At 41.3% G+C, this 27,706-nt stretch overlaps 1 protein-coding gene across 1 annotated transcript in view; it reads right to left on the reverse strand.

The window, feature by feature from the left end:
- pde2a (phosphodiesterase 2A) overlaps positions 1-27,706 on the reverse strand; it is a 120,876-nt gene that overhangs the window by 28,392 nt on the left and 64,778 nt on the right. Inside the window, exons 3-4 of the mRNA XM_080460602.1 lie at positions 4,556-4,645; positions 4,189-4,277 (exon numbers count right to left, since the gene is read on the reverse strand). Coding sequence (XP_080316728.1) covers positions 4,189-4,277; positions 4,556-4,645 — 179 coding nt within the window. The remainder of the gene's footprint in view (positions 1-4,188; positions 4,278-4,555; positions 4,646-27,706) is intronic.

The following is a 27,706-nucleotide window of genomic DNA, read 5'->3' on the forward strand; positions in this document are numbered from 1 at the left end:
GTTATGAGTTGGAAAATGCAGGAAAATAAATAATAGATACAGATATGTCACAGTGCACTGTGATAGGAGCTTAAACATCTGCAGAATATTAATGGAAGTCAATGCAATGTCCCCTAAGGTGTTAAAGACTACAAGTGTGTGCAAGATCTGGCTAGATGTGATGCCAGGTGTGTGTGTGTGTGTGTGTGTGTGTGTGTGTGTGTGTGTGTGTGTGTGTGTGTGTGTGTGTGTGTGTGTGTGTGTGTGTGTGTGTGTGTGTGAGGCCAGCTCATTTATGCAAAAGAACCAGAGAGGGATTTGTTTACTCTGGGATGGCTCTTGCCAAAGACACACATTTGTGTGGCGACATGGCTGCACACTTCAGTGAACGTGTCCGCTGAGAATCACATGAATATGGAAATGAATGGCCAAAGGAATCAAAGTAGTTTTACTCATGCACACAGGTAAAGCCAGAATCTAAGTGCATCAAATAATAATCACAAATACCCTCTGGCACACAAACACATGCAAACACGTGGAGCATTACATGGAGTCTGAAATTCCCCCGGAATACTGCAGCCTCTGAATGGTGCATTGATTTAAAAATGTCCATTCATTTGCGCTCACTGAGGAATTGTTCACGTGAGTTGGAAAACATTCCCATCGTTGTGTCCTATTGTTGCACATACTGTTGACCTTTGTGGAATTCATTTCATCAGAGCAGCTCACCGGCACCTTTGTGATATGAATACATACTGTATTGGAACCAAAAACAAAACACTATACACTACACAATACTGATAATTGGTGCCATCTGTGTAGATCTGACAATACGGTATGTATTAGATTACAAATTTCTATTTAGCTGTTTAGTATTAGATAATAGCAGGTCATCTTGAGTCGCTGTGGTTGGTGCTGGCCTGTTCACAACAATTATCATCACTTGTGCTTGAGATGGTTTTCTAAACAGCCCACTCAGCTACAGTAATGGTTGGGTATGTGTGTAACAGCCACAGAACTCAGATGATAATTAATTGATCTCAGTGGTGCTAATGACTTCACGTTCCTGCTGGAATCAACTCCATGAGCTCCGTCATAAAAAACCCCCAATAACAACAACAAAATGTCTACTGATATAGTGATGTGTAATTGGAATGAACAATCTATAGCAAATTCAAATACATTTTGTATTCACATCTTCTATTGTGTTATTTACTGTGTGAGAAGACAAGACCACAGGATCAAGTGAAATTGTGTACTGCCACCTATCTTTCAGACCGCTTTACTTCAAGTTGCAGTACCGCAACGCAAATTGTCCAATCTCAGCTTCAATCGGGGAAAGCAAGGTGAGATCATGGTCACCAACAAGCAGTCAACACAGGGAGAAAGACCAACGCTTAATCACTGCGACCGTCAATTTACAGACACCAAGTCACCAAAGACAGTCAGATAAAGCACTTGGAGAAAAAAACCACGGACAGGGAGAAAATGCAAACTCTGCATAGAAGGACCCCTGAGCACAAAAACATCGGGTAGATACATGCGATAAATACGTCTGCTTGATTTCAGGGTGTTTTTTTGTTAGTTTTTTTTTAAATCACAAAGCTTGATTGAATCAAAACATACAATGCAGATTGTTTGGGCAGCAGCTCATTAAACACTGAATTGCATTATGATTTCCCTGCTACTGATTTGCTGGAAACAGGTTATGCTTTTGTGCAAACACTGAACACAAACACATTCTTCACATCATTATGGGTCGCTATAATACAAAAAGAATTACATTTCATTATTATCTATTTTTCCCTAGAACAATACTAAGATGGTTAATATGAAGTGCTTCATGCTCATTAAGTGGATGTCATCATAAATATGCTGTCTTGCCCCACAAGATTCAGAGTGATTATGTATTCTCTCTGTCCATATCTATGCAATCAATCCACCCAATTCAAATAGATTATTTCTAAAATAAATAGGAATTACATTTTCATTCAAATTATTTAAAACGTTGTCCTTTCTTTGTGTGTATTGTGTAATATATTTTAGAGTTGGGGTTGTACATTTCTAAACAAAGGTTGTTCGGTTGTATGATTTAGTTTAGAGCAGTGATTTTAAAGTGCGACTCCTATGGGAGAACTCAAGTTTCAAGTGGGTACAGCAGAAATAACAATCTAGGGATCAGGGACATAGCTTTTCCGGTGTTATATTTTACTTTACATTGTTTAAAAGAAATCATACAAAGAAAGTTGAGAGGTTTAATGGAGATTAAATACAATTAAACATTTTGTGTCAAACCATAACAGCTGCACTAAATAAAAGTCTTCACAGATATCTCAAACTAAAAGCATTTAACTCGCACAAGATGAGAGTTTCTTTTGTTTTAATTGCCTATTATTCCAACAGCTCATAACAGTTATTTCTCTTTTAGCTGCTCTCTTCTGGGGTGACCACAGAGGGTCATTATCCTCCATCTCACCTATCCCCTCGCCTACTTTGTTGTCACACCAATCATATTTATGTCACCAACAACATCCTTTGTCAAACAGATCCATCATCTTCAGTAAGTCCGAAAACATCCTAACCTGGCCTCTCTCTATGGATCTGTTCACCCTGAGCTGTCCCTGTAATCTAGATAATGTGAAAACCACAAAGATGACCAGCATCCACTCAGAGATTCTGGAAGGGCCACGATGATGTTCAAGCTCTGCGAGGGGGCGTCGTCCTCCCACACTTTGAAAAGCCTTGGTTTAGAAAATAAACAATCCAGCAAGCTGTCTCGGTTGAACCTGTTTGTCCATTTTTTTTCCGTCTGTGCGCATATCAAGGTCTGATGATGTCATATATGCTGTATGGAACAAGACTTGAACTATGTGGCCTTCTGCCAACTGTGTATGTTTGTGTGTCTGTAGGATTATATAAGACAGAATGCAACTAAGTGCCCAGTACCATCCCCACTAGACCCCTCCTGGATGCAGTCCTGATGTACAGCACTGTATGTATGTGTTTTTGTCTCATATTTGTGTGGGATCCCATGTTGGTGTGATGATGAGGTGCTGGAAATAGGGTTCTTTTCTGACAGACAGCTTCGTCAATAATGTAGTATTGGTTTTTGCCCGCGCCAGGGCAGCAGACGCAGAAGTACATCGGGGTTGTGAAGCTTCAGAGAGCACTTAAGAGAGTAGGGGATCGCTGTGTGTCACAGAGGGACTGAGGGCCGTGTCACCTCGGCTATTAGCCCTGCGCCATTTCCACTGGGAGAGGGATTGAAGGTGATAGAGACGGTGGAGCGGGGAGGGGAGACCAAAACACAGCCAGCTTAGTGCTTCACAGTCGGCTCAGAGAAAAAGCTGGCAAATACAGATTCATATGGGAAGGGTGGGATGGTGGAACAGCAGATGACAAAAGAGGAGATGAGGCCATTAGTGAGATAACGGAATGTTTTACGAGAGGTAAAGATGTGCCATAAGAGAAGAGCTTCAATGAGGGAACAATGAAGACGGGGAGTGAAAAAGAGGGAGTGCTGAAAATGAGAAGATAAAACAAGCAGCAGGTCCCTGTGTTTCTCTGTGTGGCGCCCCTGTCTCTGTACCTCATGATGTGACTGTGGCCTGAGAGGCTCGTTTTCATTCAGACGACACCTGCTTTTCACAGACAACAAACGGCCGTTTTGTTTCCCTCACTCCATCTCCCTCTCGTTCTATTACCTCTGCTGGGTGCCGGTGCCCTCAACAAACGCTGCAGCAAATCAGTGCACAGCAGTGATTCACTGACACGAAACACCTGTGGCTTGCTGATCAGAGAGCAGGCATGCACGCACACACTAACCCGTTTACATGTTGAGGGTTTTTACAAAAATGGACATTTCCCTCTCTACCTTTAAGAAAATAGAAATCTTCAGCTGCAAAACCTGTAGGGGGCAGTGTAACGAGAAGCATGAAACCATGATAGCCAATAAGAATCCTGGAAAAAAACACCACGTCACGAATTGTGATGTAAATATCCGCCTACCCCCCTTTAGATGCAACCGGAAACGTGGAATTTATACAGATCCTCAGTGTAGAAGGAGTTTTCAGGAATTATCGTTTGTGGTAAGTCGTAGCTACGTTTATGTGTAAATGTGCGGCCCAAACGCAGAGAAATATCGCAGTTTTTTCAAATACCCGGGTACCTGGAAACGCGGCCACACACAGAAAGACAAAGGATACGCACCTGATCTTTCCTTCCTGTGGCAGTTCATGAGGTGGGTCTTCAGATAGCAGCCTCAAGTCTGCTTCCAGCATGTAGAGGCATACACACTCCTGAAATACAATATGCGCGCGCACACACACACACACACACACACACACAGTGGATTAATTTGTAATATTAATCAAACTCTAATGAGCCGCAAGACTCATCCATTTGTAACAAGGCTCAGGCCCGTGTTCCCTGGTCTTATGTCAGGACTGAGAACAATGAGTTCCACCACACTGAATACTAACGAGAAGCCTTCATTCCCAGGTAATAAACACAAGCATTTTCAAAAGTGTTCACTTCGCAGAAGTGTAGAGCTTTAGTGTGCGTGTGAGCCAAATACCGTGCCGGGTAGCAGCTCCTGCACGCTGTCTCGGAGGGCCACTTGCAGTGAGCGTGCATCGACAACCGCTGCCAGCCGCAGCAAAGCATCCTGAGGAGGAAGACAAACAGATGCCCTAATGCCTGTTTGGTTGTTTGTTTATGATCTCGAAGTTCCACGTACCGGCTCCAGAAACCCGAGGCCTTGGCCATAATTTTGTTGTCTTTGTGGGCACAAGGTTTATGTCGCTACGGCTCATCCCCAGATATTTACATTGGCGTGCTGCAAAGACCTCTGAAACAATATTTAAACTGTGTCACACTCGTTGTGTGCACAGCAGTCTGTGCCAGTTGGAGGGACGAGTGCGGCACTTTGAAATGAACTGAACTCAGATGTCGCCGGAGATTGCTGGAGTTAGTTTTACTCCTTCCCGACACCCGGTTTCATTGTGAGTACTGCAAAAACAAAATACTTGACAAATCATTTGCAGAGTTTGCTCAGTGGCTGATCAAAAAGCGGAGTGAGAAAAGTGTTTTCACCAGTCACACAAATTCACATTCCTCACAGATTCCTTCTCTGAAATATTAATGCAACTACTTAACATGGGAAGGACTGCTGGGGAAAAAAACGAGTTTAACCTGATAATGGCCTGGTTCTGAAGAGTCTGATGACATGTAATGAGAACCAATATATTGTTTTATCTTCTCGTGATCTTTCAACTTCAGGAGTCACTACATCCATCTCTGAAAATGCAGACCGTAAAATGGTAAGTTTAAATATGTTCACCGAAAACAAACCCTCACATAAAAGGAGGGAGCACACTTGAAATGAAGGTGAACTGTGATCATTATGTTAGTTATTTTTGCAGCATTTTATTTGTGTTTTCAGTTTGATTTGTTCACTTCTGAACAGAGTTGCTCCTCTTTCAAACAGTCCAGCTGTGTTGTTTTACAGCTTGTGTTTTACTCCAGCGAATAAATACCAACCACTTTCCTGCACTAAGAAAAATCATTGTGAATTGGGCTCTGAGTGCTGCAAAATTAAAAGTGACCTCTGACTCAGTACTGTGCATGAAAAGGGGATTTTTACACAGTTTCAAAATGCTGGGACTTCCATGCCATTGTGCGGCTTGCGCTCACTCCTTCTGTGTTGAAGAAAAAGCGCTTCTACATGGAAAGAAATCTATTCTATTGATCCCAGAGGAAGTTTGAATTGTCAACCCCACTTCCACCCTAAACGGCAAAAAAAAAATAAAAATCAATTGGTCTGTCAGGTAATCTTTCACTTATCACATATAAAGAAAAATCTATCAAACATTATTAAAATGTTCATTGTGATCATTCTGAAAAAACATACAGGATGGCCTTATGAAGTACTCTTAATAGTTTTTGATATTTCTGACTTAAAACCTTAAACAATAAACACAAGATAACAGATTAAAATATTTTTGTGTGTATTAAATCTAAAATAGAATATAAATGATTTCAATATTTTAAGACCCCCCCTTCTATATACCAACATGCTGGATAGAAAAAGGCACACGTGTAAATGATACAAATAAATAATTAACAAAATTGATATGTGACTTTAAAACTAAAATGTATTTCATGAAAACACATATTTAGAACTGAATGCAGATTCATTTGCCTTTATTTATTCAGGAGAAACACATTGAGATTAATAATCTCTTTTGCAAGTGTGTCCTGGTAAATGTTACAAAGACAAACTCAGTTCTAAGGTAAATAACTGTGACCGTTCCACTTTATATCTCAAAGTAAAAAACAAAAAAACAGCGCAACTCTAAAAATTCTTTATTAGAAAACACTAATAAGAGCAAAAACATTGAATGTTAAACTCCTTAAGAAGTCTGCACCCAACCTAAGTTTTGCTCCTTATTGTGAGTACATGCTGTGTTGGATCTGTGATCTGGCAGCTCTGCTCGATTGATCATAAAATAAATATAATTGATTGTGTTTTGTCTGGTTTGCTGGAACTTTGATCACCGTCAGAGGAAGACAGACTATCCTCACCCAGATGAAAAAATAAAACATAAAAAATAAATCTGCAGAATGACCAGAAGATGGGGTAGAGAGTTTAAGAAGACAGTGGTTTGTGCTCTCGCCTCACAACGAGAAGGTCGTGGGTTCAAATGACAGACGAATGCCTTTTTGTGTGGAGTTTGCATGTTCCCCCTGTGTGTGCGTGGGTTTCCTCTGCGTACCCCAGTTTCCTCTCACAGTCCAAGAAACATATGTGAGGTTAATTGATGACCCTAAATTGCTCCTGGGTGTGAATGTGAGTGTGTCTGTCTCTGTGTTTGCCCTGTGATAGACTGGCGACCTGTCCCGGGTGAACTGGAATCGGCTCCCTGCACAGGATAAGCATTATAGAAGATGGATGAATTGATGGACTTTTAGAAAACTGTTGCGATCCGACAAACTCCTCATTTGAAGCCCACATAAGTTTTTAAAAACTGCAAGGTTTTTGTGGAGGTCTTTATTTGGTCCTCACAAAAGAAGCCTTAAACTTTATCCCTGAATAGGTCTGAGAATAATCCAGAGAAATAAAAAACCCCAAAACAAAACAGGAAAGCTGATTGAATTGAATATCATACTTCAAGGTCATGCAAGATTGAATTTGCGTCTTATGGTTTTTGTATTTTCACCTTTCAAAAACATCACAAACACAAAAACGCAACTGCAACATCTCACAGCCGCAGCTTTATCAAAGGAGCTCTACAGTTCTTATGTGACAGCTATAAATTCACACCATAGCAAAAATTTGAACTCAGTGTGCAGTCTGCTTAGATCCAGTTATCACAGTGCATTATCATTAAAAGTGCAGTCGAAAAGAAACATCTCTGTGGGACCTCAAAGGCTGATCAAAGCAAAGTGGGGAAAAAAAAAAAAAACACAGGGAGAGGGTTTAAAACGCCACAGCTTTTAAAACTGTGCGCTGAATTTAAATTGGACAGAAGAGGATGGGAGTTGAAAAAAACAGCCCGCGACTGCCAGATCATCCTCTCCCTGGTTGTACTGACAAAACTGCGAGCTGCACAGCGGCGCTCGGAGGAAGAGCGTCTTGTTCTTTTTCTTGAGCGTTCATTACAACAAAGGTAGTGCGAGCTGTACCTGCTGCAGGGCTCCATGTTATACAGAGGCCGTCCATCTGTCACTCTCTCTGTTTAAAATGTCTCTTTTTTTGTTATTTCCATGAGTTCCTTCTCTGTGTCTCGGTCTTCCTTTCGATTGGGTGTCAACATGTGAGACTGTGTGTGTTGTGTGGACAGTCAGGGTGGTGGTGGTGGGGGAGGCAACGTGAAGCAGGCAAAAAGAGGGAGGTGAAGAAGGAGAGGGGGCAGTGTTGTCATGCCTCTGAGCACTCTGTGTTGGTTATTACATATGATTAGATATGATTAAATGCGATTAGCTTTGATCACTCAATCAGTCTGCCAGAGTGCTGTTGTAATGAAGTTGGAGCTGTGCCAGACCCGAGTGTAAGTGTAAAGCGTGTGTGCGAAAGAAAGCGTGTGAGTGTGCATCTTAAGCCCCTATATCGCCGGGCTGCAGCAACTCCTGGGCTGGAGACCGAAAACGGATGAAAACACGTCAATTCGCAACTATTTTCACTTGGATTCACACTGATACGGTGCTCCTGCGATTTCTCAGACAACACTATTAGTATTTTGCGCTTATTATTGACCATATAACAAATAGTTTTGTACTTCAAACGTCAAGAAGACTGGAACTCAGAGGGGTCCGAATCTCCTTCCATTTGCTCCCGTATATACCAGCAAGTCATGTTTGACTTGAAGTAGATTTGAACAGTAGAAAAACAACAAATGCTTCTAACTCACCATCCCTCCAGCTCTGCTGTCAACAACTAGTAGACTGGAGAGGGTGAAATCTGTCATCTGTGTATGTGTGTGTGTGTGTGTGTGTGTGTTTGCGGTGTATTACAAACAATAAAATGCATGTCTTGTGAAATGTCAGACTCTGTCCCCTGACCTTTCACAATTACTTCCTGTCGTATACCTTCCCACCATCTGCTATATTAATTTCGCTGCTTCTCCGCCCATCATTAGAGGCACATTTACACACTCCTACACACTTTCATGCAACATATACATATACACATCCAACCGCCGCCCACTCAGTAAATCCTGACGCAGCTGAACATGCATTAATGCTTCTTGGCTGAAATCATGAAACTTTTCCATTGCTGAGAGTCTCAAATATTCTTTTGGAGTTCTTTCTCCTAATAGAAAAACTGGATTTTTTTTGCGGATTAGCCTACCTAAAATCCCCCAGCGAGAAGAGAGAATTATACAAAGGACAGTGTAATCCTTCATTAGTGCGAAACTGAAGCATGACAGCTATCAAAACTTGAATGGAAACAACAGTGTGATTTCATTATGCTTAACAGTTTTCTCTAATGCCTTTTCAATTCAAAAGAATTTGGCTGATGCTTTTTATCGGAATGGATTGCGTAATGCCTTCACTGCACATTTTTTAGACAATAAACTGCCCCTGCCTCAATTATAAATACACAGCTATTGTTTGGCAATCTAATTCAATTTCAGAGACACTTGCATAATTTACACATTTGTCCCACTCATTGCATGACTGTCATTAGTTATTAGTAATTTGTTGCAGCGCTGCACTTATCCCAGGCTGATTGTATTGTCCTTCAAAGTCTGATAGATTTTCAATGCAACACTTATGCAAATGTCACAATGACCTTTGCTGTAGTTTGCGGGACTTTCTTTTGCTTTTGTGATTTCATTTTATTTTATCTTTTGTATACACTGATTATGAGTTCCTCTGTGTACCGGTCTACTTGAACAACATCATATTTACATGGCTCTCCAGACGACTCTTCCTGCCCCCTCCCTCGGCGTCCCTCACCAGCGCGTATCCTCTGTTGTCTTTATTTGGAACCTTTCTAATCACTCAGGGCATTTTGACATTTTGAAGGGCACCTGTGATCAGCATAACTAAACACAGTTTCCTCTCTTTATCTTTTTCAGACGGCCCTCAAAGGCATACATGTTTCCTTTTTTATTTTTCAAGGAAGCAAATTGTCAGGTCAGTGGGTTGAAACCCAGCCTCAACGGGTCGTCGGCTGCCGCCTGGCGTATTCTCATCACACTGATCAGCAGAGAACATTTTGTGAATATGACTCATTCATAGGGTGCCATTTAGAAGACATTTAAATTGAAAACATTTACAATTATCCTGCTTTCCACACTAAGCTGACAGGAATAAAACAGACCCTCTTGATAAAGTCAAGGATGCCTGGGAGCAGGACCTTAACCTCACAATAGAAGTTTGTGTATTGGCCATGAAACTGGTTAACTTCATTTCTCCATGTGGCTGCCACTGCTTTTCATAAGAGCTCATGTGAAGTTAAGCTGGCTCATATTTACTGTGATGTAAAGCCCTCTTTGTCACAAATGAGGACATGATGAGACTTCTCTTATTCACATGTTTGGGACTTGATCTCAATTCTCAGACAACCGTCTCAGACAGTGGATGACAACCTTATAAGTTCATTTAAATTTGGCCTGCTTTGGCTCTCTTTTGGCCAGTTTTGTAGTATTATTACACCGAGGGACTCCGCCCCACTCATCCAGGCCCAGTGGCTGAGGGATACCATGACCTCCTTCAGGCTGGAACAGCTTCACTATACAGTTGACAGAATACAAAAGCCATTTCAAATGGCTTAAAGCATTTCATTAGACATTGCAGCAACAGTCAATGATCCCACCTTTGATTGTATCTTTCAATAACAACAACAAAAAAAACACTTAGATATATAAATGTTTTCTTCTAATATTGGTGTAAAACATTTACTAAAACATTTGGCTTCCAGATTTTCGCTCTTTATTTGACTGTGGATGAAGCCGTTCATTCGCAGCAAAGCATCAAGCATTTTTTCTTCCCTCATAAGGTGCTGCACTGGCTGATTATACTCTAGTATACCTTAAACTTGTGTCCTTTTATACTTTTCAATGATTTCAGGTAGGGGACCAGGACCACCTCTTCACCTTCTCGCAGATTATTGAGGGGGCATTGGAGTTTTGCAATCCAGACTACATGTGCTCTGTGGACTTGGAGGAGGCCTATGACCGTGTCCCCCGAGATGTCTTGTGGGCGGTGCTAAGGGAGTACGGAGTACCAGAACTGCTGCTGCGGCCTATGCGGTCTTTGTACTCGCGGTGTGAGAGCTGCAACAGTGCACTCAGTATTAATGTGGATGGATGGATGGATGGATGACTTCAGGTGTATTTCATCCCTCCGCCTTCTATACCACTTAATCGCATTTAAAGCCAGAGGCCACTGAAGTTGATAAGAGCCGACTATAGATGAAGGGAGCATACAACACAAGGAGTCATAAAGTCAACCACACTCACATTCACACCGACAGTCCATTTATAGTACCATAATTCCCGGACAATAAGCCGTTGCTTTTGTCACACAATTTGAATCCTGCGGCTTGAACAATGACGCAGCTTCATGCCACCGATACATGGGTGATGCGTCCGTCACGTAACTCCAACCTCCCTTTTTTTGTTGTTGTCATTTTATGTCATGCTTATATTCAGGTGCACTCAGTAGTCTATGTATTATGGACTCGACTGCAGACTGGACCATTTTCTAGTTAAGGTATAGCTTTAGACTGCTGAGAGACCTTTACTGCAGTGAGTCTCTCCTCTCCTCTCTCACTCGTCATGTAGTCATATTTCATCATGAAATGTCAATGACATTAAGCCTTCTGGTCCCATCACAAGCTAATCCCTTCTGGTGACAGTTTCTTGCTTATTGCTTTCTGTCTTTGTCTCCTCCTTTTCTTTCTTTCTATCTTCGAACTCCAACCGTGACCGCAGAAGGTCTCCACCTCTGAGCCTGGTTCTGAAAAAATTTCTTCCAGGTAAAGGTGAGTTTGTCCTTTCCGCAGTCACCTATGCTTATTCATGTGGAATAGCTGGGTTTTTCTCTATATAATAAAAAAAATGGACATGGACCAAAGAAAATATTAACAATTTTATAGTCCTGTTGATGTGTATTTTCCTATATGACATACACTGTAAAATACACAACCTTGAGAATTTCTTTTCTTAAAATCTATAATAAATGTGCAAAAATGTTTTTGGTTCTTCAAATTACAAACACTATATTTTCTCCTAAAAGCATGCTGTAAGTCACTTTTCATTTGTACAATAAACAATAATAAAGACCTTTTGTATTAAAAAGAAGAGAGGGCAGTACATTTTATGGATCCTCCATAACATGCTTTTGTATGATTCATACTTGCTCCAGGTTTTTAAACTGTAGGCAGAAGGACACTGACTTCAAGAGCTACAATCAATTTGCTCTTCAGGAGAGCACTTAAGCCCCAAACATCCCTGTGAAGCTGCTCAGCCGCTGGTGCAAAACCTAAGAACATTGTGGTCAGCCCGAAGGTAAATCCGGAAATAGATTAAAGAGAAGCAGGGTTTGACTGGTGAAGAGGAAAATGTCGACCTGCTCTTAAATGTAGGTAAAAATTGTAAGGGGGCAAAACTTCCCCTTTTTTATCCCGTCTTTCCCCTGAACTACAGCAGTCATAAATCTCAGTTAATAGAGAAGGAGCAAGGCATTCGCGGCATAACTCCAGGAGGACGTCTCACTGAAAAGTTTAATTAAGTCTACGCGGACAGAGCTGTAGCCAGCAGGATGGAGCCAAATCAGCGCTGCATTATGTTGAGATAATTTCCTAGTAAGAAGAACTAGGCCAGATAATAGTTTCACATTCTTTCGAAGGTTTATTTTAGCCTGCTTTGGCTGCTGAGGGAGCAATGGCTTATGCTATATTGTTTTGAGTAGCACTTCAAAATGAAAGACAACTTTTCTGGCGCGGCCCGATTCGTACACATTTAATATCCGTGGTATATCAAGATTATTTAGACGAGATCTTTTCTAATAGCTATTTATAGTTGCAAGTCTGATCCCCACTTTTCCCTGTTTTTGTTCTCTAATGGTGAAAGCATGATTACACTAATACTTATACAGATGTGTTTGTTGGAGTAAGATCTGCCTTCTGACGGCTTCTTGTGTGGTTTCAGCAACACCGCCAGGAAACTGACTTCAGCCTCTCTAAGTGCACACAAGTAAAAAAGAAAAAAAAAAGGAGTGGAGTTGCTTTAGCAGCACAGTAGGAACCAGTTCAACACTGAAAGTAAATGTGATAAACGATCTGCAATTACATTTTCTAACCAACCTCATTGTACAGGAAAAGACTATTTGAGATAGTCTATTATTAGAACAACTTGATTGCCAGCTATTTCACATTTACATTTTACATCTGATTTAAAAAAAAAAAAGATTTAAAAAACCCACTAAAAGTTCCACTTACTAGGACATTTTCAGAGCCTGCAGTCATATCTTATAGCCCTCATTACGAGATCATGAAGATGTGCTCTTGCGTTTCTGATGGAGCGCAACATTGAATGTAACCCAAAAAATGTGACATTATCGTTTCCTTTCATAGAGCCAGCTGTGCCAACCTGACACACAGCCGTTCCACTCCAGCAAGTCTGTCCGACAGTCCTCGGCTAATGAGCCTCTGCGCGGAGTGAGAGCTGCGATGTATTAAAGGGCCCATGTGCAGGATTTAGTGGCATTTAGAAGTGATGTTGCAGATTAGATCCATTTCAAATCCACGCCCCACAAATACACACACTCTTCTGTTAAGACAGTGAGTGAATGATCTGTTCCAGGTTAGAATAGCGTGACAGCACAATGTCGCAGCTTATTTAAATGTAAAAATAACAACCCAAGCTATTAGTTTGAGGTGATTAAACACTGATAAAGGCACACTGGACACATCACATAGATCTAGTTAAAGATCTTAATAAAGCTGTCGTGCATTAAGGGTGAAAGTCAAAACTGTAAGATCACCGCTCGCACTTTGTCATAATAGTTCAATCTGTTGTTGTTATTGTTGTAGTTGGGTAAATAGGTTACATAAATGACTGTCAAGAAACATCAATTCTATGTATTGGTCTTCTCACTATCACTGTGTAGCTTCGCTGTAAAAGAAAAGACACAAGTGGCACTGAAATCAAATGATAAAAATGTCTGTGAAAATCTTTACAAACAACTACAAAAGTTCTGTTTTTGTGGGCTCTCTTCAACTTTTAATAAAAAGAGAGATTTAATTTCAAGCTGAAATATTAGCGTTATGCCGAAGGTGAGCTGTATTCAGTCAAGTCTTGAATGTTCCCATGTGAGAGATGGTCTCATTCTTTTGTGAGTGGGAATTAGGGATGTCATAAAAAATAAAAGGTCCGATTACAGTCAAAGAAAAGGGAAACAAAATACAAATGACTAATTAGCTGGAGGTCTCATCTACATCTGCAAATGTTCTGGTCAGAGACGTATTGTATACTGTATGTTTTAACACAGAGCTGCTTTTATTAAACCTTGTCCTGCTCCTTTTCCTCATTCAACTATAAAAGCCACCCACTGTTGCTGTTAAAAACACATGTAGCACCTTTGAATTTGACAAAAAACCAAAGCATATTTCATTGATCACAGTATGTTTAAAACTTTAATATCTGTAAGTTTTTCCGCAATCGTGCTCTTAAAAAACAGTGAGATAGACACACCGGCAAATGAAGTTAAGGAGGCCGCAAGCAATCCCTGGGCGACCGACAGATTTCAGTGGGGGAAGTGAATGCCACTGCTTGTTCCTCCCCTCATCACCACTTTGAGCCCTTGAGCAAACACCCTGGATGCTCCCAAGGTGCTGCAGAGTGGATGCCCACCTGTGTACCACACTTGGTACACGTCATAAATATAGCAATTTCAGCTTGTTTCTCGTTGGCCGGCAGGCAGCTACCCCACCGCTAAAGCTACACACCCGGACAGACGCTTTGCAGTTTGCATTCATCAGAAGTGTCCCAGTCAGACAGACTGTCGTCTACAAATGATGAATCCTCTTATCTATGAACCGTGAGTCAGAGTCTAATTAATCTGAAGGACCTCAAATTCCCACATTTTCACTGTAATGATACTATGTACCGAGGTGTAATATTCTGATCATATTTAGTGGTGTAGTGAAGGTAATGTATTACACATTCCTTGGAGAATCAGATTAGACTGATCATTTATCTAAATGCTGATATCAGAAATTGATCACATTCGCTAACGACCCCGCCAAGGTAAAGGGTCAACTGGGAGGATTAGAGTAAGTAGCTACATAATTGGGGCCTTTAGGATAACTGGCATTTCTTATCTGCTGCATTGTTTACAGAGCAATCCAACTTCAAGCCAATCTGTATTTCAAGAGGTTTGACCTCAATCTTGCGGCGACGAGATGCAGGGTAATGCCATTCCATTTGCAGGCGATTAAAGGCATTCACCTTCAAGCCTGGAGAGCTTTATGTAAAATCAACTATTTACTTGTACTGACAAGCCCCTCTGTGCATCCTAGCAAATCTCCAGCCTGCTTACCTGCCACAAGGTTTACTTGTCGATGTTTAAGTCACCAAGAGACATGCTACTGGACACTGTGCTCTTTAACATTTCAGTTAACTCAATTATTGATGCAGATTGATTTCTGGCAGTCGTCTGAGAGAGACAACACTGTATGTTTGACACACACACACGCACGCACACACACACACACACGCACATACACACACGCACACACTGCTACAGGGGGTCTGAAGGCGTTGCATTGGGTCCTGGTTGTTATTCCAACAGCGCTGGGTCTCCAGTAGCATCACTAACATACTGGAGACACATGCACTGTAGAATACAGCCAAGCCATAAAGACAGGCCCGGGTACACACACACACACACACACACACACACACACACACACACACACACACACACACACACACACACACACACACACACACACACACACACACACACACACACACACACACACACACTGAATTTGAGGTGAACAAGTGACGCTGCTCTGGCAGGCTTATCACAGTGTGAAGAACAAGACAAACTGCAACCGCTGCTTAACTAGCAAACCTCTCTTTGCAACAAAAAGACAGAGAGAAAAACAGAACGATAGAGTGAGACTAAACTTTGTTACAAGTGCTGAGTGAAATTTATTTAACAGAGGCCAGCCAACAGACCATGATTCATAAATATTTCCTCAGCAGAACTCAAGGGAAATGGATGATGGGCAGAAAGAGGGAGCAACAGATCCTGAGACCTGAGAGAACAAGTAGAACGGCAGGAGCAGACAGACTAAACAGGGAAACTCAATCCCGCAAAAGACAGACAACTGCTCACTGATGAAATTCACACATTGCTCAAAGGAGAGAGACAAAAAGTGCTGCACTGCAGGAAAAAAGGTTGGTGTGCCTCCAATGTGTGCTTTGTGGTTACTTAATGGAAATCAGTCATTGGTGTGACACTTGTTGGAAGGAGCATTAAGACTTCAACTCCTAATTAAGGCCTGTGGCCAAATTCCATATGAGCCCGTCTATTAAAATTAATCAGAGGCAGATTTGGATCCAGCCCAGATGCAGGAAAACCTGACAATGATATTCTGGCAGTAATGAATGTCTGCCAAATCTACTTCCAGTCAGGCTAAGACTAGTTTTGCTTCTCTAGAGAAAACAGCAGGCAGCTGTTCTCATCAGGTTTCATCAATACTGCATTTTAATTAATGCAGAGAGAGAAGCAAAGAAATGAAAAGAAACTGTAATAAAGTAAAGTCGTTTTATACACTGACTTATGGGTATAGTCAGGGTGTGATTTTTCCATGTGGGATATGCCACCCTCTTCTGGTCTATGCAAGCCTCCTTCTGCTGAATCCTTTTTATTGCAGGGGTGGATGAAATTGATTCTGCCTCAAATTGATGAGAGCTACTTCATCAGCAGACCAGACAAAAACCCATCAAATGAAGGCGTTTTATAGTCTGAATGAGAGCAGAGCTGTAAACTCATTCACAATGAAACTCAAGGTATTACTACCTTCAAACGCACGCACGCACGCACGCACGCACGCACGCACGCACGCACGCACGCACGCACGCACGCACGCACGCACGCACGCACGCACGCACACACACACACACACATCACACACACAAAGCACATACTCTCATTTACAGTTGTAAATGTTGGTTGATGCCTAATAAAAACATGTAAACATTAGGCTAATTAGAGGCTTTTACTGGTTTCACCAACTTTGAGAAACATTTTTTTGTCACGAGTCTTGTGGTGCATATCATGAATGGCATTTTTGCTCATTTACATATGTAACATCAGCGTTCTGGCTTTGGAGCTTTTCAGTGTTTAACAAGTAGTGAGGAATTTCACCTCCATAAAGCAGCAACAACAATTGGATTTCACGAGATAATAATAAGGTTTTCATCCAAGTTGTCATTTTCAATAATCATACAGAAAGATTATCATTATTCTTATCCTACCAATTTAACAGATTCTGCAGCTCTGAGCTGCTCTTGTCCCCATTGACATTCCGAGTGTCGGGGAATGAAGTGTGTGGACCTCAAGGTTAATGACAACAACAAAAGCTAATTGGAGTCAGGCATGAGCAAACACTGAAACAAGATTAGATGGGCGAATTATGGCTACTTCAACTCATGAAAACACTCAAAATATGATCTCAGAAGACTTGCAGACCGCCCAGAAAACTGAAACCGAGAGGAAATGATCCTTATAGCTTCATCAGTCTTCAGTTTGATTCACAAGTGTAGATGAAGACGGTTTAATTCTGTGGATTCTCTCCGGAGGAAACAGCATCCAGCACAAGGGTGCAAAGAACATTCAATGAGGTAAAAAAAAAAAAGGAGGCCTGACTGAGGGCAAGATTATCGAGGAATCATCAGAACTGGATCACGTCTCTGGTAATGAGTCTACCGCCTGCAGAAGATGCTTTCTTGGCCATGTCATGACAGCTGAAAATAAGCTTCTGCTCTTCAAAACGCCGCTCTACAAGCAACACTGCCTGCATGTGAACTGACAAGGCTGAGATTGTCGTCTCAGAGGAGCAACGCATTCATAAAAGCCTCGTTGTGAAGATGAGGCAGGCTATGATCGCTGCTTTTGGTGAACAAAAATTAAGACCCAAAGTTTATCAGTGTATCACGCAGGATAATATTTGGGTGGGGATGTAGCATTACATTGAGCAGGAACCTTGCTGGACTGTTCTTTTCAGGAGCTACTTGAAATATCTATTTGAGGTTATTTCTCTCTAAGACCTTTAAAACCAACTACTAAATCCAAAAGATCATTGACCCAGCAATGCTGTTAGTGTTTAATGAATACGCCTGGTCATGGACTATTTTTGTTTCTATGCTATTGTCTCAAGTGAAATGTGTCACTTTTAATGACCAATTAATGCAGAGAGTACATTTCCAAAAAGGTGATGTAGATTTTATCATTATATAGCCAGCTTACGATTCACTAAATAAAATAATCATTTTAGTATGGTTATTATGGTATTACAATAAGCTTCTGATCAACAAGTTAACAAGTCAAGAAGCTTTCGCACTTTACAAATTGCTCTAAATTTAGTAGTTTATACAATAACTTCTGTCTCCTGTTCTCACATGATTATGGTATCAAAACCCTTTTTGTTTTTAGAAACAGATTATAATGGGGACAAATCAAAATGATAGAAAACACATCAGATATTTAAATTAAAAGTGTCGAATCAGCACAGGCGGAAGTCTTGCGGAAGTAACTAAATAGAAATGCTTACAATCTTCTAATTAGGTGAAAGTAGTATGTTGAGGATCGGCTATATTATTATCGAGTCTGTGGGAGATAACCAGCGACGATTCATAATTTTATAAGCTGTGAACTAGAATACATGCTGTGAATTGTACTTAATTATGACTAAAATGACAGTTTGTAGAGTTATTCAAACCATTTGTGATTTTTGCCACCAATAAGTTGAACACTTTGGAAAACAGAACAAAAAACAAACAACCTGATTACATCTACATTTACCTGCCATTTTCTGTTTGTTTGTGTAAAAATTGTGCTTTTAAACCAGATGTTGGAATGGGCAAGATGAAAATGCTGCAATTCGCAATGCAATCAAATATTTTTAGAAAGTAACCAAATAGTTCTAGCATCTTTCCAAAACATTTTCAAGAAAAATACTTGAATTTTGTGACTTTAAAAATGTTTTAACAGTTGTCTATGAATCCCATAAACTGTTACAAAAGATTTTATTGGGAATATTAGGAAGTCCAGTATTTAACCAAAAAATGACTACTTGTTTGTGAGAGTTGTGGGGGTGGGGTGTAGGGCGGGGTAGTATGGGTCAAGCTCTGTAAAGGTGAGGACTCATCTTCCTACACTTTGAAATTCCTCGCTTTCGACTGATATCCCAGCTTTACCTCAACATCCCCTTGTGACGCGGACTCCTCCGACGCCGTGACGTGGCAAAATACATTGTGTGATTTGAATGGCTCTGATTGTCATCAGTCCTCGCTGAGGGACTGACCTCCTCTCAAATGTCAACAACTGCCAATCAGGGGGGGGTCTAAATACCACGGACACTCAAACACCACCCCCCTCTGTGAATACATGTGTCCTGTATTATGGCACCTTTGTTAGAGACATCCCCTACTACAGCTCATCGACTTTCCCTCATTCAAAGCGTACCGTAATGAGAAGTGATTCAAAGCCCCGAGCAGGATAAAAGGACACTGATGGGAGAAAAGCAGCAGATCTTTTTCTTCCTTTCACACAATGTTTGACATGAAGGCCACATTATAATGGTCTCAATTTTTCATCCACACCTTCTTTTTATTTGTTCACTGTATTTCGCACTCCAGCATCTCATTTTCAATCTCTTCCCCCTTAAAAGACCTTTCTACAGTTTTTGCCCCCCCCCCCCCCTCTCTCTCTCCCTCTCTCCATCTCTCTCCCTCTCTCTTTCCTGCAGGTGTTTGACAGTCACACTGTCGTCATATGGCTGTTGTTCTATTTTAATCTGACTCTTCTGTTCAGGAACAGACACCCACATGCTCTCGCCATTCTCTTGGCTCCATTTCTATTCAATCTCCCTTCTCTCCTCCCTCGGGTAGTTACACTGTTCAGACTCTTACTTTTTGTTCCATTTCTGACATCAGCCTGGCTGATGACATCAGCCCCCCCCAAGCCCCCCCCCCACACACACACACACACACACTTATGATCTCCACCTGCAACCCCTAAACCATCTATCCATGTGTCCAACTCTCATTATTCCATCAGCCCACCCATTTCTAAAAAAGCATCTACCTCTGGTCAAAAGAAATTTCGACAAGCTAAAGAACCTTGCAGATTCTGGTCTAAAGCTGTACATTCATAAAAGTCACATTCATACGATGCGACAACTGTTGGCGCATAGGAAACTGCAGATGTAGGAGACAACCAAATTGCCATGGATACGGATATCACGGTTGCCATGCAGATCACAATGCAGCATTTGATAATGGCACATTCGAAAAAGAAAAAAGGAAAAAAGAAAATTGAACAAAAATACCAAACCACCAAATGTTTGAATGTCTCATGCACTTATCCTGGAATGTCTTCAAAACTTCTGCACTATCACCAAATTTTGTGGGCAGTTTCGTCATTTGTAGGTAAATTAATATAAGCTACATAATATATACTGTATGGTCAAGTGAAAAAGCTGACAAGCGGCGATGAAAGATGGAAAAATAATAGAACAAAGGTGTGTGTGTGTGTGTGTGTGTGTGTGTGTGTGTGTGGTTAACAAGAGGCTGTTTAAAGACAATTTGGAGGAAGTCCTACAAGGAAAAATGTTGGCAACCACTGTGCTTAAAGGTTTAATTCATTGTCGCTGTTCTCTTACTACAGTCTTTCTCCTGAAGTTGAATTTTTTGCCAGCAAATTACCAATGTTTATAAAGTCACCTCCTCACTTTAGCTGGATTTAAATATTATCAGCCTCTTAAGTACAGACTGTTTCTTTTTTAAAACATTTTTTTTATCTCTGCTCAAGTGTTTCTCTCCAACTTTCACAAGCCGGATTGACAGCGACTTTTTGCTGGAATCCGTTGGGCTTGAAAATAGTTGCTGCTTTGGAAAATGTGAACGCTTGACTTGCAGAGTAAATCTGTCTTATGCCACATCAGTCACTTGGCCATGCAGGGCTTCAAAAGCCTCTGGAAGACACTCCAGGGATTTGGCTGGCAACAAGTAAATTAAGCGACCTTTAACTGTGAGGTGGAACGACTGAATGTAAAACAGATGCACTTAGAACTGACAGGCCTGATGAAACCCAGCGATAAAAGCCTATGAGGTGCTTATAATGAAGTGAAGGCGCTCAAAACAGTTGTGCTGTTGTGGCAGATTTCATTTAGGAGGTAATATCATTTAAGATATTTTCAAATGAGCAAAAAAGGCAGCTGTAACAGTGGCCAGCATGAGCATGCTGTTATTGACCGATCATATACAGAAGTCTTGTTTTATGTACACGTTGTCCTGGAGAACAAAACTATTTTTATTAACACATTTCCCCTCTTCAAGAAGACTTTCTCAGCTTGGTTATTAACTCAAATCTCCAGCAGCTCTTCACAGTGGCAGCCAAGAGAGGAGATCTGTGACAAAACTGTAAATACGCCCTCCCTCTCTGCCATCCTTTATTGCTTAATTGACAAATCTAACAAGTGTTTCTTTCTGTACAAAGAGTGAGAAATGCAAACAAAGTGACGAAAAAGACCATCCTCTACGTTTTCTTCTCCACGCATGAGACAGTTTAACCACAGGGCCTTTAGTCCAACAACAACCTTCTGTTTGGCACGTCAGAGAGCAAAAAGGCTGCGTGTGCTCCTGTGTGTGAGATCCGACTTCAAAGTCTCCACCTGGGGCAGCGGCTGCACATGAATGCAGCAAATCAAAACTCAAAATGTGTTCAATTCAATTATAAACACGGTTTGATTAGTTCACCCCAACACACACAAACACAGGTGCAAGCTCAGAAATCCTGTTTTAAATAACGAAGACATGTACGCATGAACTTAAAAACATAAACATGTCACGTACGCAGCCGCAGCAGAAACAATTCAGATATTGTCTAATGATGCTAATGAGTGTTTTTATTTGACTGATCTCAATGTTTTGTTGTGCTGTCTTTCCATCCTGAGGAGATTCAGAAGCTGTGTGTGTGTGTGTGTGTGTGTGTGTGTGTGTGTGTGTGTGTGTGTGTGTGTGTGTGTGTGTGTGTGTGTGTGTGTGTGTGTGTGTGTGTGTGTGTGTGTGTGTGTGTGTGTGTGTGTATTATGCCATTGTTTTTGTGAAGAATACATTTCCCGTTAAAATTCCAGGAAGGTCTTCACTCTGGGAGCTTCCCTGTTTATCTGTGTGTGTCCTGAATGTGTGCACACACACACACACACACACACACACAATAATACAATACTTCGCTCTCCTCACGTTGCCTCTGAGTCTCCTTGACATTTCATTCACCTCTCCATGTCCTTTTCTTCCTACGTCGCCCTCCAGTCTCCCTCCGCCCCTTCATACCTTGCTCTCCATCTTTCCTCCTACTGGGTCATTTCATATCCTTCTCTCCTTTCCCATGACCTGTTTTCCTCTACTGTAAAGAGAACGGCCACTTCGAACCATGAGACTTTGTGTGAATGTGACACCAACTTGGATTGCGATTGTCAACCATATAATCAAAAAGTTCAATTCAATTCCGCATTTCCCTCCAAAGGCAGGACTTCTTTGAAAATCTTGAAGCAGATCATAACGAGGTTTCTAGGGAAAAACTGATGGCGACCCGCGCCATCACACATGAAGCACTGGATATAAACAGCCCACGTTTTCATCGACAAGTGTGAAGGTGTGTTTGTGTCGACAGGAAGTGTTTGTGAGGATGCCGGGGTCTTTCCTGCCCACAGACGAGCCATTAATCTTTGCTGTGCTCCTTTAAACTACGTGGTTCCAGATAAAGAAATAAGGCTGGTGCCATGAAAGCAGAGACACTCAGAACGGAGCTGAGATGGTTTCGTGGCAGAAAAACCAGTGTGAACATGCCAGAAGGGTGAGAGTGGTGAAGTAGGACATCGGGGTGTCATCCCATTCGACAGAAATGTCGAAGATCATCGTTCTTACCAGAAAACAAAGTCAACACTTTCCCCACATGCAGCTGAGAAACTGCAACACTTTATGTTTAAGGGCGATGAAGATAAATCTCCTCAGCAGAGGACAGTAGATTCTCATTTCGCCGTGGACGTATTACCGCAGATTTATTGGTTAAATCGGCTATTTCCTATTTAGAAAGCCTCTATTAAGAAGAATGCACCGATACATATTCAGACCCGTCCTGTCTGACATTATCAGGGCTAACATGCAGGAAAGGATTAGTCTTTTACAAAGCATCGAATAATGATCGTCTGCGGCGTTTCTGTGCTTTTGCTCTATGGATTACAATATATCAACATAAGCTTGACTTTTCAAATAGAAATCCTTCATAAAATGTATGACGGAAAAGGGACGCACAGGTCAATGCCAAGGGGCAAACTATATCAGACAGCAAAGCTGCGAGTAGTTTAATAATATCCGATTACTAATTCACTGTGCACCAGTGACCAGCACTGTCAACTGGTATCCTTGCTCTTTCTCTGTCAAGTTTGCACGAGTTGGTTTCCTTTGAGTAATTCAGTTTCCTCCCACAATCCCAAGACGTAGCCGTCAGGTAAACTAGTGACTCTAAACTGGGTGAATGTGAGTGTGGGGTTGATGGCACGATTGTCTGTGTAAGTTTTTCTATTGACGAGTGACGTGTAAATTCCAATTTTGTTCTGGTGAGTTGGGGAACAAAACGGATTGAATAGATGGATAATCACAGTTAAATAACATAATTATGAATAGTCTTTTGTAATTCGGTCTATTATTGAACTCATTACTTTTCTGTTGATCTTTTTCTTTTAAATGAATTGTAATGTAAATATCTTTAGAGAGATATGTAATGGTGGAAAACAAAAACACCTTCCTGCTCAAATCAGATGGTGTTAGTATTGATATATATATATATATATATATATATATATATATATAACAATATTACAATATTACAGTATACAAATGCTGAAGATTGTTTGTTTTTGTGACGTGAACGCCCAAATTCCATGTTTATTATTAATTATCCAATGATAGTCTTAACCATAATTCAAACAATCATGGCACCACAGCATATTCAGTCATTACCTCACTTTTTGTTTTGGACGGGGACTAAGCCTCCTCTATGATTCTTCGTCCTCAGCTGCTCGTCTCACCTCAGTGCCCATTTAGTGCAATCTTTCTGGGTTGAGTAAACTCAGATTTTTTATTAAATTGTAAACTTGCAATTATAGGTCCATTGGGGCTTCTTGAGACAGTGAGAACATATTGTGAACGCACCTCCGACCTACTGTGTAATCATCTTTGAAGTGGATATAAACATTTACACATTCAATTGTCATGGAGCGAATTTGTGCACCGTTTGTCGTCTTTCTGGATACCTGATGAATGCAAATCTGATTATCGCTGTTCTTTGCTCTGTTTTTAATCCCTGTAAGCTCCCCACTCCGCACACATTAGCTGTTTGCCAATACTGCCTTCCAGTTATTTAATTACAAAGAGAAAGAGTGTATTTATATATTCTTTCTTTTGCAATTTTCACTCTTTGTGATGGTCAAGAGTATGGTTTTGCACCAACCAGGTCGACAGTCACCTCAATCCTTCTGTCAAGCCATTGTGAAGCTTAGAGGAGCTGCTCACCACTGTGAGTGATCATGTTAAAAGCATTGTCTGTGCAGGAGTCACTGAGACGTGGTCATTAGAACACATTCAAGTATCTTCAGTCTGTTAGGGCCTAGTAAAAACAAAAAAGCAAAACAAAACAAAACAGGAGATATTGCAGTATAGCTGTGATGAGATGCTGACCTGTCCAGAGGTACCAGGGACTCGAGAATCCAATACAAGTTGACAGTATCCAGTAAATCCATAAAAGCCACATAAAGGTCAAAAGCTGGTCCTATTTGCTGTGCTCTGATGTGACTCTGCTTCCTGTGAATCTATTAATATAATTGGTAAAATTGATGTACCTGTCATGGCTGTTTAATGATCTTCCATTTCTTTCATTAAATATATTTGGCCTGATATAAACGGTAATGCATGCAAATCCCGTTGAAATGAGAAGAAATGGTTTGCGGAAGCATAAATAATTCTGTCAATTTATTTCTGAATTTGAAAGTATATTTATATGCAGTATTACACTTTCATATGCATATCCTGTATGACATTTCACTCGAAAATAATACATAATTCTAAGTTGAATTACCACACCAAAACAGACGGAATATGATAAGAAGCCCATGTAATACCCTGAACCACAACAGCTCGTAACACACCAGCTCTGATAGGCCAACACACGCTCAAAGTTAGATGAAATACACCGCGTGCTGTTTGAGTTGATCCAAGAGAATAATTACAACTCCAATAACATGAACCTAATAGGGAACAACCCCAGAAACTGTAATTGAAACTGTAATTACAAGCTGCAGAGATCGGTCCAGTAATTGAGGTGAGCCAATTTGTTGCCACTCTGGTGTTCGGATACTTATACAAAATGCTTGGCGTCCGGGAAGATGAATAATTCAAAGAAAAATAAAGTGACTTACATCATGGAATTCTTAAGGGAGTGTTTGAGCTACTTCTTTTTTCTCTGGGCACAGTCACAATTTACCTCTGTAAATAGCTCACACTCAACTTGCTGAGCGTGATGACTATATCAAGCCAGTGATTATTAAACCGACGCCTTAGTGGTTGGCACGCTAAAAAAGTTGATTCAGCTGCACAGTTAAAGACAAATAAACTCTAACCTGAAGTTGGAGTTTGTCCATCGGAAGTTTTCACCCTGAGATGGATTGGCGACCTGCACAGCTTCTCTCTCTCTCTCTCTCTCTCTCTCTCTCTCTCTCTCTCTCTCTCTCTCTCTCTCTCTCTCTCTCTCTCTCCTCTCCTCTCTCTCTCTCTCTCTCTCTCTCTCTCTCTCTCTCTCTCTCTCTCTCTCTCTCTCTCTCTCTCTCTCTCTCTCTCTCTCTCTCTCTCTCTCTCTCTCTCTCTCTCTCTCTCTTATCTCATCATGTCAGGTCACTGGCAACAATGACCTGGCGGCAGCTGCTGCAGGATGCTGCTGCTGCTGCCGCCGCCAGGGCTTTGACAAACACACCCGCAGATCCACATTGCCCCGTTAACTGTCCCTTTTTATTGGCTCAGACTGAAATACAAATTGGATTTCAAAATCTGTGTCACTTCAGAAAAGGTAATGTGGCCAGAGACTGATATTAACTCCCACCCAGTTTACTGAATCCTCACATGGGCTGATGGGTGAAGTGGGCCGAACGCCACCTCCTGGAGTGCGCAGTAGACTGGACATAAGAGAAAGTGGGAGACTCCAGGTGAGAGTCAGACTTTTATTGTCAAAGGGGAAATGAATCGTGCGAGATGGTTTTGTTTTGGTTATCACATCAATCACATAATGCTGCCTATACTGTGCCACATGCTGCTATGAGCATATTGACAAACATCTTACCATTTGGCTGTAGTGGGGAAAGCGGAACCTTCTTACGCTTGCTCTTATTTTAATCAACTTATAACTCTTTTTGGAAATGCCACACGGGCACAGGGAGGATATACAAACTCAACACAGATCCCAGAACACAGCTCTCAAGCTCAGTATGGAAAACTAGGAATTTTCACAACTCAGTGCAGAAAAACATAGTAAAACCATAATGCACCAGCTAAATCGATAAGAAAAGATGAGCGGCACTAATAACTACACCAAATGACTTTGTTTCATTAAATCTTTCTCCTTCACAGCACATTAGGTTTTTCGATCCAAGTACAGTTGCCAGCCCCCATTACTAATGGCAACAAAGTCACCAGGCTGTTGACCCTCATATATCATGATTTGTGGAATAGTGAAGAGGAGCATGAGGCTAGAGGCAAGGGGGCAGTGGGGTTGGATGGAGAGGACAAAAAATTGAAACGGGAGCAGAGAATCAGGGAAGAGGAAAGGAAAAAGGGCGAGAAGATGTGATGTAGATATCGAAGGAGGAAGACGATGGGACAGCAAGACCTATTCCTAATGAGGCTAACTGTGTGCTGACAATGGGGCACCAGACACTCAATCAATATATGCCACCGAGGTCACGGACGCACACACACACACACACACACACACACACACACACACACACACACACACACACACACACACACACACACACACACACACACACACACACACACACACACACACACACACACACACACACACACACACACACACACACACACACACACACACACACACACACACACACACACACACACACACACACACACACCTCCTGCCTGAGGCCATAATTCTGACTAAAGGATTCCTGCCACTGCTCCACAGTCAGAGTGAACTGAGCACGAAACCTGTTGTGACAGAACATAAAGAGCTGATTAAACTGCCACGGCCGCATGCACAGGAACATATCTGTCCAAGACAGATGTCACATTTTAATGGTCTGACAATACAACATGATCTCCAGCAAAACATTGTTATTTCCTGCAAACAGCCCAGATATGTTGGATCTCCAAGTTGCTGAGGCTAAAAATGCACATCACCTCCTCATTTCTGGGGACCAGCAACCGGCTAGTGCTGGAGATTCATCATCGACCTCGGCATTGTGGCATGCAAGGAGTTGGTTAGGTTCAGGCACTAAAATAGCAGGGAGATTAAGAAAAACCCTAAAAATAAGGACAATTCTATTTGTCATGTGAATTTACTCCCGCACACACACACACAGTAGTCTTCAGGATAAAGGTTAGATCCAGAGGTGGAAAAACTGTATTAGTGCTCTGCAAAGACATAATGACATAAAAATGAAAGAAAAAATGTGACTAATCATGACTAATTCATAAACAAAGTTCAGTTGAATGACAGCGACGATTATTCCAAACCAAGTGACCACAGTTCATAAGCCTGGAGCACAGAAATTACCGAAAACAAGTAAACAGAATGCTGCTGGTAGGAACTGTAGACACTCGTGATGAAAACAAAGTTAAAAAGTCAAACCAAAAAAAATGTGGACAAAGCAACCCTGGAGTAAATTAAAATCAAAAAA

The sequence above is a fragment of the Lipophrys pholis genome (assembly GCF_963383615.2).
Source record: "Lipophrys pholis genome assembly, chromosome: 3".
NCBI classification, from domain to species: Eukaryota; Metazoa; Chordata; class Actinopteri; order Blenniiformes; family Blenniidae; genus Lipophrys; species Lipophrys pholis.